At 44.0% G+C, this 20,194-nt stretch overlaps 1 protein-coding gene and 1 long non-coding RNA gene across 2 annotated transcripts in view; both read right to left on the reverse strand.

Annotated features, from left to right (window-relative positions):
* Positions 1-3,706: 3,706 nt before the first annotated feature.
* On the reverse strand, positions 3,707-6,845 carry barhl2 (BarH-like homeobox 2). Its single transcript, XM_040129469.1, has 3 exons — positions 6,293-6,845; positions 5,253-5,478; positions 3,707-4,019 (listed from the first exon to the last, which is right to left on the reverse strand). Exons 1-3 carry the CDS (start codon positions 6,843-6,845, stop codon positions 3,707-3,709), a joined length of 1,092 nt encoding a protein of 363 aa, XP_039985403.1.
* A 6,833-nt stretch (positions 6,846-13,678) lies between these two features.
* Positions 13,679-20,194, reverse strand: part of LOC120791210 — a 47,345-nt gene continuing 40,829 nt past the window's right edge. The window contains exon 3 of the long non-coding RNA XR_005707613.1: positions 13,679-14,029. This is a non-coding gene — a long non-coding RNA (uncharacterized LOC120791210). The remainder of the gene's footprint in view (positions 14,030-20,194) is intronic.

The following is a 20,194-nucleotide window of genomic DNA, read 5'->3' on the forward strand; positions in this document are numbered from 1 at the left end:
GCTTTTATGTGTTTTGGACTGAGATCAGTCTGCGCTAACTTGACGCACGCAGGCGTATTGGCGGCGCGTAAATTTCCAATAGGAGCTATAATGTACAATTTCAAAACGCGATCCGGCGAATGGACACGGCTGGTCAGAGCCTTGTTATGCAGAGCCCGGAATTCTCCTGCGGGCTCCGAGGGGGAAAGGACTGCTGCAACGCGCGTCCAACGCGCGGGCAGGCCTGGGAACGGGAGACAGCAGCTGTTGAGAGCGGCGCACAAGATGCATGGGAGAAGTTAGCGCGAAGATTTTTTGGGGACGGGGGTGGGGTTAAATTTGTGTTTAGTGAGAGATGTAGGAGATGTGATAATGAGAGGCCAAGGAGAGCAAGTGTTACCTCATTATTGTAATGAAAAAGATATCCCACCATTACATCAGTTGGAAAAAGTGGCAATTAAAGTGCCTAACAAGGTTCCTTGAGGCAAGAAGAAGGAGAAAACGACTCTCTAAAGCCCATCTGTTCTGGATAAAATGCGCCATGTAAAAGAAAGGCCTAATCCTCTTTATTCAAGTCTGCTGCCCTTTATTCCGCCAGTGACTGTGTTTTCACAAGAATTGCTCATCTTCACCAAAAGTGCGTTTGGCCTCAGCAGCGAATTCACAGATAGCTGTAGTCCGGATAATAATAATATCATTTTTCATTTTCTACATATTACACAGGGTTGTTTTGTTTTTGTTTGTTTTTTTTCAGAAATTGTGTTGATATTATATTGGTGAGAAAATATTATCCCATTTGGACTTTTGACGTCTTTAAAAATCCACAGAAAAAAGAATTAAAAAGCCTAATATTAATAAAAATAATAATCATAATAATAATAATTTCACATTCATACTGCCATTGACTGAGTCCCTAACAGATGCAAGTCACGCCAGTCAGCCTCATGGTGCCAGTTTAGCCCAGACTCGCCGTGGCCCAGTATGAACTGACCGAGAGATTTCAGCTGCTTTGTTTGTGCTACAACTTTGCGGATGTGCTGAGAAAATAACGCAACAGTCGGACCATAGCGACGCCCGAAATTAGCAGGTAGTGTGAGATGGTAGCAGCCTATTAATTCAGTGCCGCTGTGCGGCTGAGGCTATTATTAATGAATTGGAACAGCCCGCGCAACCGTCGAAACCCCCAACCCTCCCACCCGCAGAGTGCGATAAATAAATAATGCTGTAGAAGTCATGCATATGAACAACATGCGTCGGCACTATGCTGCTGCAATGGGAAGACGCTGTAGGGTCAATACGGTAGGCTAATATTTTCCAACACTGGCCATATAGGCCGGTGCCGTCTTCGCAGTCATCTCCCGTTGCTTACAAGGCCACGAAGGGAGCGATCTGTCCTCAAAGCGCGTCCTCCGCATCCTGACGCGCTTTCGCCCCATTATCTATAAAAACCCCGAGATTTCATGAGGACAGATATTGTATTTAGTGTAGTTACTCTGAAGCGCACTGTACGAGGAGCGCGCCGTAATTGTGCTGTGGACACCCGAGCCAATAATCATTCCGGCGCTGTCTTGGCAATTTGGTTCAATGGGGTGGGGTTAAAAAAAAAAAAGCATTTAAAGGGTCTGTATGTCCATTAAAGGCTCGGCCCGTGGAGCGAAACGCAAGCTGCGGAAAGTGAAAGCAGTGGGGCTGTGTTGCGCTAAACGACTGAGAGAAGTGTCCATGCGGTGAGTGACAAGCAGGCGGCTTAAACGGGCTACATTAACATGTGTTCAAAGTATTAAGAAGCAGCTAAACTTAAGCCTGTGTTTACTGCTTCCACCGGCAAAGTGGCACGGCTTGTCATATGTCTTCGGCTGTCTGCGGGCTTGTGCGTGTGCACGTGGCCGCTTCGCTTAGAAGACTCTTAAAAAAAAAAAAAAAAAAAAAAAAAAAGCAGGAACCGGCATTAAAATGCAGCAGTGCTGTGTCTTTCTCTAATATGACCAGAATGAAAATATGAACATAACAAACAAGGCAAAAAAAAAAACAAAAAACAATTGCGCGTGAAATCTGCAGAGTTCGATGTCTACACAAAAATTGAACAGGCGTGATCAAATATGCAGAGGCAGCTGAAGGTTTGAAAGCATTCCCCATTTTTATAAACCAGCAAAGGTCAATTTAGCTCACTGTAATAAGAAATGGGTTCAAAGAAAAGAAACCCAAACAAACGAGCCCCGAGGCGCTAATTCACACCAAGCGCCTCCCCCGGGTGCGCGCTTATAGGAGGTTGAATCAAATCTAAGTATTTTGATAACATTTTCATTTCACTCCCGCGCTGTGTTTGTTCGGTTTTGCTCCTGGACCAGCATCCTGCCGCAGCACAGAGGCGTGCGGGAAAACGCGTAGGATCACAGGGAAATCCCAATTTAGCCCGCTGCACAAACTCAGAAAAATAAAAAAGATTTAAAAAAAAAAAAAAATGGATTTTTGGAGCGGTGCTGAGGCAGGATGCTGCAAAATGCAAAATGATGCAAGAATTCAAATGACACTGAAAAAGACCATAAATGCACTATTATCGCAGGGGATTCTTTTCCCTCAAAACTTCCTAAAACAAGTTCACTGACAGCTATTGGTTATTGACAATGAGCAGATTATCAGCCGTTTTTCTTTCTTTTTTTTTTTTTTTTGTCTTTCTCGCAGGCTTCTTCTCCTGATCCTGCGCCTGATCGCTCACGCTGAGAAATCCAGCCTTATTGTCTGCTCCGCTCCCAGGGAACAGCTGCCAAGCCAAGGCCACATTCCCACTATACCCGACTCATCAAAACCATTCATCCCACCACCAATCAGCTGCTGCGCATCCATATGTATATGTGCTGGTAAACATAAATATAAAGGCGTGGAAACTGACCTCCGGTCGCTGATCACTAGCTTGAAACTAAATTTAAAAAAAAAAAACCCTTTAGTTTAAAGAGCAACGACCATATGCTCCTATAACAAATTATTTACGTTGATCCACATATGTCATAAAAAATTATGTCAGTCGAAAAGAGGGCGATGTGACACTATGACTAAAATCATGGTAGGTCAAAAAATAATATATGCAGCACATTTTTTTTTGTATAGAAATTCTCTTACTAAATTAAAAGCCACTGAATAAATGTCGACAGTTTTTATAATTTGGAAAAAAAATGATTTAATTGCTATAGCACTATTTCGATGAACGTGCTGAGCCAATACCCAGTTTATAATCCATAATATGTCATTCATAAATTAATTATTTGGTTAAAAATAGCTTCTAGATTTTTGAATCTTCCTCCTGCTGCATGAAGTTGGCATGAAAAAAAAAAAAAAAAAAAAGGAAATTTGGACTCAGGTTTCAATAGAAGCATCTACAATTCAATTAGTATCATTACTTCTTTATTCATTCCGTTCTTCTCCATCTAATAAACTTTATAAGTTTATTTGCTAATGTAAGTGTATTTGTACAAAAGACAAACAAACAAACAATCAGACATGAGCAGTCCTTGTGGTCTGTCTCGGCCCGGACAGAGAGTCTTTAGGACTGGGCTTAGGCTATCTGGGCCTATATTAAATACCTCCTTTACTTCTGTAAAATGTCTTTAAATGTGTCTTTTTGGGGGGGGGGGGGGAGAAAAAGTCCTGCAATGTGGTTCCGATGCAGTTACTCACATCACGTGCTCAACCAGCTTTCTGGCCATCGTCTTTTCTCGTCTCATTTCGTGTCTTATCGCGGATGCGGTGTGCCCGGCATGGGGTTCGACAGGGGGTTTAGTGCCGGTTGCCCCCCCGGCCCAAGGCCGTGAATGAGCACCCTCGGGACAAGGGGTCTCTGGAGGCCGGGATGCGGCGCGGAAGGAGTCCGGTACATACTGCTGTACATGGCCGCGGCCGCCGCGGCCGCCGTCGTGCTGTCCACGGTGCCCAGCAGGCTCGGGTGGTAGAAATAGGGCGACGGGAACATTCGCTGTAAGGCCGAGTAGTTTCCTGCTTCAGCCAGGAGCTCTAATCCGACCGCCGTTTGCCTCTTCCACTTCGTCCTGCAAATCAGATCAAAATACAACTGATGAATTATTTAATCACGCCTTTCTCTCACCAACTCCCCAAACGCCCCTTTAATTGCTATGCAGAGGCCTGATTATTGCAGGCAGGAATTTATGGTTAAGGTTTAATTAGGCAAAAAAAGGAAATATCGGGACACGAGTCTGGGGCCTCCTTCATGATGTGCTTGGGTCCAAACCCATCTCAAGCTCCTTAATCCCACGCCTGTGAAAAAAAGACCCGCTGAAATTGCTAATGTGTGCGCTCTATGATAAAGCATCCAGATCAACCTTTATTTGGAAGAGCCGCGGGTGAAATGGAAAAGTTATCCTACAGGTAATGTAGAGGGTCTGCGGAGGATTTTAAACTAAAAGGACATTTGTAACATGCTGCAACAAAGAGAAAAAAAATAAAATGAAAGAAATAAAAAGGGAGAAATATATGAAATATATGCATTACTTAACTACCTGTTTAAATAGGGAAATATAACGCACGCAATATGTCTTAATAAAGCTGTAACCAAAAGCGACAGAAAACGCACAAGCAAGCAAAAACCAGTTGACAAAAAAAGGACATTTTCAGAGAAAAATTGTAATTTCAGTTTTTTTTCTCCTGCAAAATACGTCATGACGTGACACAGGAGTTTATTATGAATTTGACCTAACGTCCGCATCAAAGGTGTATACAAATATTCAGCAAATCAAATTGAGGGGGGGGGGGTATTTTTGTTTTCTCAAACTACAAATGCTGAGGAATCGTCGGACCCTCTGCGACCGCAAGAGAAAAAAAAAAAAAAATAGAATCAAAAGTTTGTCCTGTGTTTCCTCCACGCACGTACCCACTCGGGTTCGCACGGGTCCGAGGTGTTAAGTAGCAGGACAGTACAGCCAACGTGCAGGCCTGTCAAACATGGGGAATGGGAATTAGGAAGGCTGGGAAAAAATAAATACATAAAATTCCCGACGTATGGTGAAGTGTGTGTGTGTGTGTGTGTGGGGGGGGGGGGGGTCATGTGAAAAATTCCCATAACGCGTTTAAAATCATTTCTAAAATGATGAAATATCCCCGCGTGGTTCCGCCTGGTTTTTTCAAACGGGTTCTGTTTGTTTTTGTTTTTTCGGGTTTTTATGGTTTTGTTTGGGGGGGGGGTGCTGTTGCACCAGCTGGACCGGCACTCGCTCCTGTCCGTGTCTGTCGTGTCTGCGGCTATAACGAGGACCATGGCTGCCTACCGTCTGTTTTGGTACCAGGTCTTGACTTGCGTGTCTGTCAGGTTGAGAGCCGCGGCCAGGTCCATGCGGTCCTGCACGCTGAGGTATTTCTGTCGCTCGAAGCTCCTCTCCAGCTGGTTCAGCTGGTGGTCGGTAAAGGCCGTCCGTGCTTTGCGGGGTTTTTTCGTGCGCACCGGCGGACTGTCTCTGCTGCTGGAGATTTCCCGGTCGCCCTCCTCCTTAGTCCCTGGACACAGAAGAAGGCGGGAGGTCGTTAGTCTGGTTGGATGGACATGGCCGACTGGGCCTACTTGGGAATGATTTCTCTCTCGCTGTCCAAACATTTCATTCAGTCTTCCTCTCAATACTGAGCCCATAGAAAACTAGGAAATCATACCCACGCTGAGCCGTCTCCATGCTTCCAGTCAAACTCTCACCAACTTGCTCAAATACTTGCTCAAAGTGATGCACACACACACACACACACACACACACACATACGCGTGTGGCAGAGAGGCAAAGCGAGAGCAGTGAACGAAATTTGTCACCTGAAGTTTTTTTTGTGTTTTTTTTTTTTTTTTTTGGCTTCTTTTCCCTCAGAAAACGAGAAATCAATATGTCAATCCATCTCTATTTGTAGCTGTTTTTCAGTGCGCCGTGATCCCCCCTCTAGGAAGAACAATAATCTCTCTAATTGACCCACTAGGGAGGCCCCGCGCGCGGGGAAAATCACCAGGCTTACATCTGTTTTCACATCTATTAGGCTAATAAAGGAAGCTGAAACCCAGACAAAGAATCAGCCTGTAAAACTGTAGTATTACTATTATTATTGTCACCATTAATATTTTGAGGTGGCGGTTCATTACACTGTGTTGGGTGCATCCCCGGTCTATATTTGTTTCTTGCTGGCTACACTGGAGCTTCTCTGTGGCCTATCACACCTCAGCTCGGCTGCATTTGCCAGACTCCCATTTTTAGTGAACCAAACACACACACACACACACAGCGACCTGCCTCAATGGCGTCTCTCTCTGAGATGAACAATAATTTCTCGCTCTTACCGTTGCATTTCATTTCGCTCTGAATGTCGTCTCTTTTGTCCAACTTGCTTCTGCTCTCGTCTTGCTCCAACTTGGGCCTGAAGCCGTCCGCGGCCGTGGCACTTTCTGGTTTTGGCGTGTGGTGGGGTGAGGATACACTGGTGCTGTAAGGTGCGCAGGCTGCCAGCGGTTTACTGTCGCCCAAAATGTCTTTGATTAGAAACGAGGAGGTGGCAGTCCTCGGGGCGCAGCCGGCCCCGGCGAGCGGCTGCTGCTGCTGAGGCGACAGCGGCAAACTCTGCGGCTGGTTGTGGTGATGGTGGTGATGCTGAAGGCTGTCCTGGACCAGATGCGCATCGGCGGCGTGCTCCATGGTGACCGAGATGGGGGACGAGGGGGCTGTTCCCACAGTGTCTATCTCCGAGCATGGCGAAGGGGTCGCCTGACTCCTGAAATCCGCTGTCCTGCTGTCGCCGAGCCGAAAATCTCCGTTCATTAGCACGGGGTTGCCAGAGTTAGAGGCGCTGGATAAAATAGTGTCTATCCCAAAACTCGACCCGCTGGATCCTTCCATATTAAGAAAGCAGTGCAGAAGTCTTCATAACAACAGCGAGATGCTTCTCCTCCGGTGCAAATCGGAAGAAAGTCAGCGAAATGAACTCGGGGCGGCGAAGAATTCAAAAAGGGAAAGAGTTGACGGATAAAACCCAGGAGAGAAAGAAAATCCACGTTTCCGAGCGGCTCAGTCAGCCTATGGTCCAAGATGTGACATTCGGTGAAAATGCGGAAAAGCAAAGTGTGGGTCTGCGTAGTCCACGTCCCCTGTTCTGTTTGGATATTGAACTTTGTGGTAAAAGTTGAGGCGTATAGAGAGATATACATAGGGCTGACTCCTCGACATCAGGCTCCCCCTTTTTGCTGCTAATCGCTCCGGTGTTGCTCTACAATGACTTCCTATACTGACGTCACGGCCCACGGCGAGGGGGGAATTAATATTTTCTCCTTCATAATAAACACTCGACGCCTTTTCCCTCCCCCCCCCCCCCAACACACACACACACACACACCTTCCTCCGCCGCCATTGGCTTACGTCGTGACCGGCTCCGGCGCCTCACCAATCGGTGAGTTGTTTCTTTATCTAGACAGTTCAAGCCAGCCACTGGGTTGAGTTTAATTCCAGTACAGCTCTTTAAAAAAAAAAAAAAAAAAGGGAGGAAAAAAAACCCAAAAAAAAAAAACCAAAACAAAACATGCATGTGCTTTACGGCTATGCTGGAAACATTTTATGTGGAACATCTTAGCTGCGGCAGGAAAGACTGAGGAAGTGTTAAATAAAAAAGAAGAAAAAAAAACATTTCAGGGCTCTAAATGATTTGATAAAGTCCAACTAAAAGGCAAGAAAGGGGCAGTGGCAGTTCAGCGGTTCCGGCATTACGGCAGGATAAATTATAAAGGTTCTGCTTTCTTCCCAGATGTCACTGAGGTTTATTTATTTGTCCACAGTCGATCTCGGGGAACTTTTGAAAACCTATAAACTGTGCGTAATAGTTTTGAGGGGCTCAACTGTTGCTGCGTTTTAACTTTGTCAAATTTCGCACCTGACTTCGAATTGAGAAACCATTTCAGGGGAGGGGGGGGGGGGGAGAAAAGGAAAGAAAAAAAGCCGAAAATCAGGCCATGATCGCCGCCCCGGTAGCCGGGCTGCGGTGTCACGGATGGCATCAATCGTTACGGATACAATCTGAGAGCTGCAAGGTCGACATATTTAAGGAACGGGGCGGAGTGGCGGCGGCTGTCATGACGGCGCGTCTTGTTAATAACCATGTCATCCTAATTAGTAAAGTAATTATGAGGTGCTAATGAGCGTTCAAAGGCAGTAGAAATTCAGCACTCCCCCCCCCCCCCCCCGACGCGGATTCGAGGGATATGGAGGGGAAATGTGCGGGGCGTGCGGCTGACGGTGTCTGCAGAGAGGCTGCAGTTCTGTATGAGCAGACTCTCTGGACGATGCCTGTTCATGGGAAACGCCACTTCTCATAGAAAGGTTGAATGTATGCTCGCGTCCCACTTTTCCTTTTCTTTTCTTTTCTTTTAATCGGACGTGTGTTACTTTTTTCAGATGGATTTTTCTTTCTCCACAGCCTCCGCACTTTTTTTTTTTTTTTTTGAAGCGGAATTTGGGGATGAATCATCGAGCGGGGTTTTTGCTGTTATTACTATCTTCTATCTTCTTTTTCTTCTTCTCCAGCAGGTTGATAAGGAAGATGGGGCTGATGATGATTATTGATGTGACTGGGATGAAGATTTCATGCATTTCTTCCCGCTGGTCAGGAACCCGGATTTGTAGGTTTGTTCTTGATTTAATTGTTCATTTTTTTAAAAATTGCAATTATCCAAGGACTTTATCAGTTAATAAGCGTTTTATTTATCGTGTATTTCTTTCTATTCTATTGGTCTCTGTATGCAACACATTCTCAAGAAATGGATTTTAAGTATTAGAGGGGGGAAAAAAAACTAGGCCCGTTTCACTTTATTACAAAATAACTTGTCTGGTTTTTAATTTCATTTTCGTCGAGTTTCCCACTTCTCTACACTCTCACATCGCTGCACCAGAAAATGAAAACGTTGAACTTTTAGAAATAAGTCAAATGTTTTGTTTTTGTTTTTTTAAAAATCAAACTCTAAAAAACTCTCATTAACAGTTTTAATATTTTCACTACTCACATGTGCTCAAATATTTACTGGTCATTGTTTTGTTTTGTTTTTTTCCTTACAGCAGATTTATGAGTCAATTCTCTAAGAAATTATTTTTATAGTAATTTTAGGGAACAGTTTCATTTAATTATTCCTGTTTTTGTTTGTGTTTTAATCAGGCATTAAACACAGTAAATGAAATGATTCTCTTTAATGAAATGTTTCGAAATGAAGCGTGGCAGTGAAGTGAGCTCTGGTTTATCTAACAGCGTCAGTCTGTGGTGGACGCGTCTGAGCACCAGGCGGCGACAAAGCGAGGCCGGAGTCTGCAGGAGTTTGAAGTTCATGAGCAGACCGAGGCCTCGGGTCGCCCCTTGCGACGCGGATCCCCTCGCACCCCAGCCGGAGAACTGGGTCTTGAATTAGTACGGACGTCCGGTGGTCTTCAACCGACTCATACGTCGACAAAACAGAGAGACAGTGACAGAGAGAAGATCGTGACAGCAGCGTGCCCACAAATGTAAAAGACATGGTCTCCGGGGTGGAGAGGCAATTAGCATATCCCGTCCACATGCAGCCTGTAATCAGGCCTTTTTCTAAACCTCGTTCCCTACAAATCGCCCCGATCCGATCAAAGCGATGCTTAAACACGTCAGTCAATGTGCGGAGAGCCACTCGGGCTGTTCATCAACTGAAAGCAGGAGCGATCAATCGCGTTATTAGGTTTAAGGCGCCGCGGGAGCAAATTGAATGCTACCAGTTAGGGTATCGTCTTATTGGCCTCTGCTGATGGTCGATGATGGGGCCGCGTAACAGTGGCTGGCACCGTATCGATTCTCCGGCGGCTTTGCGTGTGAGCTGTCACTTCACCGCCGGCGACCTCTGGGCTGCGCAGCCGCAGCGTTTACAGGGAGACACCCCGCATTTAGACCGCCCGTCGCCGCGGGGAAGACGCCGGACGAGCCGGAGGTGCGCGGAGAGCGACGGAGGAGGGCTTTTTTGTTTTTGTTTTTTTCTTTTCTTTTCTTTCTTTCGCCCAAGTTTTTAGAAAAAAAGGGCGGCGTGAAGGGGCAAAGTAGGTTCTCGGCGCAAATGAGAGCGTGGTACGTTCACTGCCTCGCGACGATCGCAGGCTAAGAGGTCTCACTTTTTAAATTCCGCCGTTGCCCGCGTCACCAAGCGCAGGATCCAATCAGGGCAGACGCGAGGCCATTAACGGCGGGTTTGCGCTGATAACTGTAACAGGCCTTTTTTTTTTTGTTTTTTTTTTAGTTATTTGCATAAAATTAAAAATAATTTTAAAGTATCAGCTTTTCGTCAAAAACACTTTGATACAATTGCGTTTTTCTGTAGGACCCGTCACGTCTTATCGTGACACAGCAAGAGAGACGAACTTGGAACTCGTGACGTCCATCGCAATCTTTCCCGCTTTTCGCTTATAACAGAACGTCTGACACTAAAGCGAGAATCCCAGTCACGTGATCTAAGACGGACAGGTTGAGTAAATACTAAAGACTGAAACTGCACGATGATCGTGGTTAAGCGATAAAAAAAAAAATGTTCTTTTTTAAAAACAACTTGCAACCGAATGTTTGCGTTTTTAAAAAATTAAACTAAAACAAGTCAGCCAAATCTGACTGATCTGGTCAAGCAGTGGGTTTATCAGCTCAAACTGCTATAATGTGAAAATGGCCATAAGCAGTGGCACGTGAAGAGTGGGGTGTAAAGTGTTACTGACCATCTCGCCCGAGCGTTGCTGTCCTGGACAGATGGTCCGGGAGAGAGATCGATTAGAAGCTGCAAGAGGACAAGCTGACTAACGGTATGTATGACCTCTAGTTACTTAAAAGTCAGAAGATCCCTCTGACTAATCAAACCCATATCACCTTGATGTCACTTCTGTGTGGTGGTCGATAGGTAGAGTGGAAGAAAAGCATTTATTAAAGGCTAAACAGACTAAATGTTTTATTTGCCCATGCAGGATTTAGGGGGACTGGCTGTGGCTGTCAAAACCTCCAGCAGCCCACTTCCCTCAAATGTACAGCTTGCTGGATCCTTCGCAATCCCAAAAATCAAATCCTCTAAAATCCTAGAACCATGCTGGTGCGGATCGCTCTGTTGCAAGGATGACTTACTTCTGGTAAAGAAAAAAACAAAAAAAAAAGGGAAAATGAACCTCTCGTGGAATATCTTCCCAGACATCAAGACCATTTTAACACCTGGGCACACGGACGTCTTATGTGTTTTGAAGTATCTGGCTCCAGCAAATATCACACACTTAGTCTTTGTGTGTGTGTGTGTGTGTGTGTGTGTGTGTGTCTGTCTGTGACATTCCCGAGGGGTCATGATAAGCCCACAGAAAACGTGGGGTTTGGAGGAGAACAGGTGAGAACAGGAGAGGCACCTGCGTGGGCCACAGTACGTCCAACAGCTCCAGTGATCTTCCAACAATTGAAAAAGAGGTTCAGAAAGAATTTAAACATCTTGGTTGCCATCGGCGGGGGCACGCCGCTCCAGAGAATTACAGTTTAAATCAAAAGGGCTTCTGATGAGCACTAAGTGGTCTCTGACCATGTCCTGAAATAACATTTTCCAAAGGCATCTTTTATAAGTGACGACACTTGAAAAAAAAAAAAAAGATCTTTCCTTTAGATGTTCTGAACAGATGCAACATTTCAGGCCTAAGACAGAACATCAGTTCTCTTTAGTCACACTGAAAATGTGTTCATAGAGGTTTCGTGTCTGAATGTAACCCAGTCAACTAATTTAGATGTTTGCACTTATTAGGTGTCATTTCCACAGCTTTCCAAACCATTTATTCATCCAAATAAGTCAAAGGTCAAAATGCAAAACACTAGATGAGTGACTTTTTTTTTTTTTTTAATCTACATGACTGAGAACATGTCATGACTGTGAACCCATACATTCCATGCTCCTTTGTTTTTCTAGTTTGGTTGCCTATACATTGCTGTAATATGGCAGGTTTGGAACTGATTGGTACAACAGCTAAGAAAATAACCTCTAACATTGAATTTTACTTGCAAACCACTTAGTGTTTGTATAACTAAGTTAAGACTTTGCTCAACTCAGACCTCTGATAATATCCAACCAAAATCTTATCTTATATATATAAGATACATATATCTTATATCTTATTATAATATCTTATATATCTTGTAAATAACTTGACACCAACTGACAAGTAATTCAGCTTATGTCTTAACTCTCTCTGTTTTGATGGAGCCTTTGGGCTTGATCTGTTGGATATATTGTGAAATATAACAATAAAAATCCATAACACAGCTACCACAAATTTAAAAACTATCTACCTCCAAAAAGTTATCACATCAAATATTTTTACACAGTAGCTGCCGTTCCAAAGTTTAACTATAATTTAATTCATCAAGAATCCTTTGAAGTTTTGTTAACACTTTAACTCCCATTTTTAGCATCTATAAGCAGCATATAAACACTTAATAAATGTTCATAAAACATTATAATGTAGTTGCTATCGGATTTATTTTTTGTGTTTATTAATGTAACTGGCTGGAATTTTAACTTCTATGAAGCATCTTTTACTTCTGTATAAACAGTTAATGAATGATTGATGACCCAATTTAACATAGCTGTAATCATACTTAACAAATATACACACATTAGACGTGTTATAAAGCATTTTATAACCATTTATATTAAGAAACCCGTCATAGGCACGTTTCAAACTGCTGAGCTTGAAGGTTCATTCTCGACTTCAAAGAGTAGTTTGACATGAATTCTAAGCTCATGGGCCCACCTAATGGATTTCTTTGGGGGCTTTCAGCAGCATTTAATGGCCTTCATCAGCAGATGGAGCTCAGTTCAATTATAAATAAACACATTCTCATATAATAAACAAAATAAGTAGATGTAATTACTGTGATAATATAATAACTAAATGTAATGGATACATACTTCATAATCACATATATGAATAAAGGCATATGAAGACATATTTTATATGATTACAAATGTGTTATATTGTCAGTCATCCTATCTGTTTATACACACTTCACAGAAGTTACAACTGTCAAAAAATACACTAATAAACCTTTAAGTCGGTAAGTTATTAATATCACATCAGGCTTATGAAGCTTTTATAGCATATAAGCTTGTTGCACCATCAGTGTGGCGGGCGTTGTGATCGTTGGGGGGGGCATTCACATCAATTACTGTCTATTACAAGTATATTAGTGATCAGATTACGGATGCAGGACAACCCGCTTCTCCTCTGGCAAACGGATAACATTTTTCATTTCAGTGTGATGGAAAAAGGCTAAGATGGTGTGATGATGGGAATCAAGTTTCAACGCAAAATTACATCCCAGGAGCTTTGGAATTAAAGGTTGCAGCATGAGAGCGATCTGACATTTAGGATGGACGTATTGTATATTATTCCAACCTCTAAACGTCATTTCGACTCGTGCAGTAATGAAACATGTGACATTCAAGTTCAATTTGAAGTGCAGGTTAATATTATTCTCTGCCATACGATTCAAAATATGATAAAACAGGAGGGAGAGTAAATCAACTTTTATTCATCAAGGGTTATTCCTGGTCTGTTATGAGAATAAACTATCCCAAAAATCATGCACCATTGTAAGTGTTTTTTTTTTTTTTTTTAATGCTGCCATGACAAATAATCGAGGAAAGCAATGTCAATGCATAGGATTCTGTTTTCTCCTCTTTCTCTCTTAGATACATGATCAGAAACGCTCAGGGAATGGAGAACACATTGATTTGAGTGTGTTCCAAACGCAGACTGGCCCTGACAAGGTTGTTATAACAGTCGGAGGGGTCTATACAATCACTTAATTACCAAAGCTGTCAGTCAAAGAGGGTCGCTGCTGGCTCCATCCATGGCTGCGAGCGGCGTTCCACAAGCAGCCTCCCTGAGTGATTGATCCATGCTGATGGCATCGCAAAAATAATTACAACTCGTCTCCTGATGTGTGATTCCATACCACATTCACGCTTCACAAAGGTAATCGGGGGGATCAGGAGGGGTCGGTGCCATTTCCTATTACCTGAAGTCCAAGCAAAAGGGTAAAACAATGCAAACAGAGTGAGGCGAGGAGAAAAGACGGAGGAGGGAGGGGTTGGGGTGGGGAGGGGGTGGCCGATGGACATTACGAATAGCCGTGAAAGGTTGTGTGCACTTTGTCAGTGCCGTGTGATTTTTTTTTTTTTCTTTTCTCCCCAGAGCCAGAATCAGCACATACTGTAACAGATTGATGGTGTCCAACACGGGGTAATGGAAATTCCAAACAATCACTGGGTCATTAAGTTGATTGGCAACACAATTGTCAAGCTGTTGGAGGCTAAACGGGGGAGGGCTGAGTCTGCTCTCGGGGCAAAATTTGATGCCCTGAAGTTTAGCTACAGTTGCATAGCTGGACAGGCAACCCCACCACTATTGTATATTCTGCAAAGACAAATTTGGTTGTTGATGCCTCGTAACTATCTGAACATAATCACAAGACCTAAAAGATTTCAGTAAAACATGAAATTCTGCACTCCTGAAGCGTTCCCCCTTTTTTCTTGGAAAATTAATCAGACTTAAAAGAAAATATGCTCTCCTGTACATTCAAAGTCTCAATGCATCCTGCAATTTTTCTCATTCTGAGTGTATGATTGTGCAAGTGGCTGCACAGAAGTGGACAAATCACCGTGAAGCTATCTGAGCAAACTAAACTTACAACTAAAATTATGCTGAATTTTGTTATCCCCCACAAGTGTGTCAAGCATCAATAGTCGTGTTCTTCTTCTGACAAAATATTTGGTTCGACACTCCTTTCGTAATATGTCGATCTACCTTTTCCGAGATATTTAAAATGTGTTAAATATCAGTGTTTCCATAGCAAGTGACAGGAAAAAAGGAGCCCAAAAAAATTGGACTCTGCCGTACGGTTTGAGATGCACTTTTAGGAGGCATTCATATTCATGGTAAAAGCATTAACCACCATTAAAAATCTCCCTGGTCTTGACACAGAACTACAGCATATGGAGGACTGGCAAAGACCTGGTGCATTTGTGCTACGCTTCGCCCATCCTTCGGTTCCTGATAGCACACTCCCTCCCTGCACTGTAAAAAACACAAAAAAAACAACACAATACAAATCGTGAGTCAAGCGAGTAAACAATGTACACATGGTATCTGCACTTGAAGGGACCATCCCATTCTCCTTATGTTATTGTGAGCTGGCAAAGTGGAGGCATGATGTCACTAATGAACCCTGCAAAATATGGCAGTGAATAATGAAACACAACACTGCATTTTGCAACAGAAGGAATAAAAGGTGAAATCATCAGCAAGCAAGGGAGGAAAGAGTGAAAGAAAGCAAGCAATGATTAAATGATCAAAAGCTGGCAGAGCGAGTCTCTGTGTCACTGCAAGGCACACTCATCTACCCACAAGTGAAAGTTAGGTTTCAAGCACAGTGTAATTATAGCTGGGGATGTCAGTTTGACATTAATGCAGCCAGCAGAAATTCCCTAATTGGCCTCAGAGGAGAAAGTGAACCAGAAAATATATTAACATTTTAAAAAAGCATATTTTGCCTAATCCTTTCACTTTCCAACAATATTTGAAGACCAAAATGCCCCAGGCATGAGAATTTAAATGAGCAATTTTGTTTTTGAAGGAAACGGCCAATGAGACAGAAAATAGACTAAAGGGAAATCATTAGTGTATGAGAGATCCTGACAGGCTCGCCTTGCTGACTGGCTGGCCTGTCACTAGGAGTCTGTGTTCTTCAGCTCCACGCTATGAGCTAAGCTGATAACATGAAAAGACCCATAAACGTGCAGCCAGAAGTCAAAGCCCATTATCTAGAAATTCAAATGTGAGGGTGAGGAAGAAAAAAAAAAAATATTGGGAGGGGGAGGCCTGGCTCTCTATGTCTCCTGTAGGGGAAAACTGGCCAGATCGAGAGATCTTGTAATAGGCCCTGTTATCCGACACAAACGTGTGGCAGCGGCGCTGCCAGAAAATCCTGCAACAGATCATAACATCACTCAAAAAGGGGAAGATAAAAGCAGAAAGACCCGGGATGGCAACGGACTGCTTAAAGTTAGGAGGAGATGCAATGTCACATGTGCCCATGCTGATGTGATATGACCGTATCAGAGAAACACAGCTAAGTGCAGTCAGGAGACGTTAGCCCAGTCCCCCGGTGATGAAGCAGCTGAGGCAAGCATCGCCCCTGGCGTGGGACTGCAGGGCAAACTGCTCAGGCTCGAGAGCCTTGCCCTTTTGAAACAAAACAGAGAGGAATGGCCAGGGGAGGCTAGCCGGCCTCAGCAAAAGGGGCCAGGTTTATTTCCTCCAGCAATAAAGGGAAAAAAGAATGATTGAGAAGACAGAGGAAAGTGAGAACAACAACAGATCTCAGAGCCTGCGTCTCTTTTTGTGCGACAACAAAGGGCATATGATATTCCACCCTCCTTTACAGCTGGCTGGTCAGAGGTTTCTTCTCCGCACCTTGATATCCCCTGCTTTATTCCACTCACAGTTTTACAAGGACTGCTTGCCAAGGTATAGGGATTTCAGTTTTTTTCTATTAGGTTGTTACCCTGAACACAGCAATTTAATCAGACCCTTTGATAAACATTTGACACAAAGCAGTGGGCTTCTGTCTCTGCTGCCTACAGCCCAGGGCAAGAGATTGAGCCTGACGAATTTTCATCCACAATTTTCTCTATTTTAACTCCACCTGTCAAATAGTATGCCAGTCAGTGTGACACAAAGATGGGGGAAATCAAAGCCTCTCTCATCTTAAAGGAACACGGACGTGCAGAGGGCTACAAGTTTGGTGGGGATTACAACGGCACACAGACAATGAACAGATACAGATCCGGTGCCAAAAACCAAATAGTTCTGCATGTTTTATAAGTGAAGATAAACAGTGACATAATGTTAATCACCAATCAACAGCCAGCTCATACTGTATTGAAAAGAAGCACTCATGAGGATGGAAGCACAATTATCTCCTTGAGCAAAATGTCAAAAACAGCCCGAACCCCCTCCCCGCCGGAGGTACCAGCTCTGCTACCAGCCCGAACCCTCCCAGTTCTCAGCAGTCATTTGCAACAAACATCTAACTAGAGGAAACTACAAACTACAAACCATTTGACCCTGAAGCACAGAGTATGGAGCAGCCCTTTCTCACCCAATGGAAGCAGGCACAGGTCACCAGGGTCAGCACCTTCTTTACTGAGCCTACAGCGATGTGGAAGCCTCAGACCCGTGGAAACATCTGGGGACTTAACACGGCCCGCAGCTTTGTGGACCTGCAGCAGCACTCCCTAGAGACTGCGGGGGGAATGTGCACTACAATAACACTACACAAGCAGCAAATCTAAATGCAAAATGTGATTATCTATTCATTAACTCCCATAATTGAGGTGAACAGGACTAGATACTAGACCGTCATAGAGCCTGCTCTTATTTGCTCCTCTGGTACCAGCCTGCTATATAACACAGAAAGCAAAACACAGCACATACAGTATTCCAGAGGCATTGATGCTTAGAATAAATGATATGACCTCTGGCTATAGCATGGCCTTCAAATCTAAATCCCTACCTGACCAGCAAGAATCATCCTCCTTTATTCATTCTTCCCGCATACCAAATATATTCTGCACTGAATCGCATCTCCCTGAATCTTCTGATTCCTTTCAATCAGTTTCAAGGACTGTAAACAATGGGGCTGTGAATATGATAGGGAAAGAAATCTACCTCAGCTCAATTAAGGAGCTGCCCTGCAGCCTCCTGCGGCCCTGAGAGATAGGAGCTATAATTAGAAGAGGGCAGTAAACTTGCAGACATTATTGATGATCCGCTCCTGACACCTCCCTCATGTTAGCATTAGCATTTTCCCTGAGCTGGGGCTCACGTCAAGAGAGGCCGGTCTCTCAGAGTCTGTGTCAGCAGGGGGGCTGTATATGTGCTACACGGAGGGGCCACATTATGGCTGCAGAGAGGGAGGGAGAGGGAGAGACACCCGGGCTCTCCTTCAGGCCCCTCTTGCTGCTCGTCCACCTGATGGGAACACGGAGACTTGGCTGTTCTCTTCCTCATCAATACAGCGGGGCTCTTTGTCAGTAATTTGCAATAAGTGTCCGCGCCACATCTTAAGGGACCTGGAAATCATTACCGGCTGAGGCCCTACTCTGCTACTAATTGGATGCATTGGGCCTTATCAACTGAGGATTTTCCGAGACCTTTGACAGATACCAATTCGAAAATCATTGTTCAGTTGTCAATTTAAGAAACCGTTAAAAGAGCTTATTTTAATTTTAATTGGAACTTCCTCCTGCCTTCACAGTGAGCTGCGAGGATTAAAAAATGAGCTCGGGGCATGTGTGTATGTATGCATGTGTTCATACTCCCTGATAAGGAGGGGGAAACTATGCAGGTCAAATTGACAGGTAACAGTTCTGACCAGCGTATGAATGAAGAGAGCACACATACACATTTAGTTTTACAAGAATCTCACAGCTTTCCTGGGACTTCATCATCAACATCAAATAAGTAAGAATCTGAGCTGCAAATCTCCCAATTAAGCAAAAACCGCATCCGCTTAAGATGTTTGTTGGGCGAGTGTACTGGGACCATCATCGATCACCCCCAGTAAACTGACCGGCTGATAGTGCTGCCCTAACATATTTATGTGCTGCACACTCTCAATGACCCTGAACTGAAACACTCTCTTGGCTTTAATAAGGCCCGAGAAGGCTCAGCCCCGACTATGTATGCAGCTGCACATGGGAATGGCTGCGAATGCTGGCAGATGCGGCAAGAAGCTAATATGCGTAAAAGGGCGCAGGGCTCCGGCGAGCCGCTGCCGGTGACATGGCCACCCAGGAGCAGAGGGTGCTGGGCTGAGGGCGAGGGGACGAAGCTTGGCAATGAGAGGGAACTGAATTGTTTTGACACCACTGATAATTTAAGATGCCAGCGATCCCTTTTTTCAACCAGGGTGTATTGCTTTGAGTGACACCAAATATCGCCCCAACATTCAACCGATGTAGCAAAATGCTTTTTCAAACAGAATTGTATGAAAGCGTGGAATGTTTGACATTAAAAAAAAAATAGCAAACTGTTTTCCTTTCTTTCTTTATTTATTTTTTGTAAATAGAGTTGTCATTTGATAATAAACCTGGCATTAATGTTAATTCTACCATCCAGTATTTGCAGTATTAGAGGCTTAGTGCAGGAGAGCAATACTGTTCAGAGGGTAATAAGTGTCTAATTAAGGACTAGACAGGAGGGAAATTGCCAAGGTATAAAAGAGCTTTTTTTTTTTTCCTCTCTCCTGCTTCTTCACCATGTCTCTGGGAGCCGGCGTTGTGTTTGCCGGCTGTTTTACTTGCTGTCAGAAAGGATTTGAGGCAAGGAGCCATCTAAGCATGCGTACGAGGGGATTCATTTGACCTCATTATACATCAATAAAGAAGGAAGCCGGTTTACTAAATATCACCATGCTGCCCGCACTTCATGTCAGATCATTCAGGAGTGTGTTAAAAAGATGATTCCAGAAACGTCTGGTGAGCAGAGAGGGAAGAGGAGGGAGGGAGGAAGAGGAGCGAGAGGGAGGGGGGAGGAGAAGGATGATTGGGGGGGGGGGGGGGTTGAACCCTGACTAGCCAGGAGGGATTCTGACAAGCACAGGAAAAAAGCAGATACGCAAAGCCCTGTTTAAGAGCAGAGCAACTGAAGAAAAAGATTTATGCTTTTAATTAATGGCAATTAAACCATGCCTGTTGGGCTGGCCTATGGCAATTGTTCTCAGTAAAAAGGAGGCCGAGCTGGTGACAAGCATTTGAATCCACTAAGTTCTACCAGGGGAGCTGACACTGCAGGCATCAAACCTAAACTAAATCAATAAAAGAATTAAACTTTTATAAATTGCATTTTGACAAGTATCAGATAGCGCTAAGCTTTGATATTACGAATTCCTCCGAGGTGATGCAAACAAGGAGAGGCACACTTAGAGATCCAAACAATCAAAGGGTCTCGTTAGCATGTGCTGTCAGATGCAGCAGTGCTATTAATTACTACAAATTAATGTGACTCTCTCCACCTCTACTGATTGGAATGATAATCAAGCTCAGCTCTGCACAGGGAACATATGCAACCCTGCCAAAAATAATAAGGACAGAAACCAACAGACACTCCTCTACGGTTG

This window comes from Xiphias gladius, chromosome 6, assembly GCF_016859285.1.
Source record: "Xiphias gladius isolate SHS-SW01 ecotype Sanya breed wild chromosome 6, ASM1685928v1, whole genome shotgun sequence".
Taxonomy (NCBI): domain Eukaryota; kingdom Metazoa; phylum Chordata; class Actinopteri; order Istiophoriformes; family Xiphiidae; genus Xiphias; species Xiphias gladius.

Coding starts and splice junctions, on each gene's coding strand:
- barhl2 (XM_040129469.1), bottom strand. CDS start 6,845: ATGGAAGGATCCAGCGGGTCGAGTTTTGGGATAGACACTATTTTATCC. Junction 5,479..6,292: donor GAGCGAAATGAAATGCAACG/GTAAGAGCGAGA, acceptor TTCTGTGTCCAG/GGACTAAGGAGGAGGGCGAC. Junction 4,020..5,252: donor ACCTGGTACCAAAACAGACG/GTAGGCAGCCAT, acceptor TCTGATTTGCAG/GACGAAGTGGAAGAGGCAAA.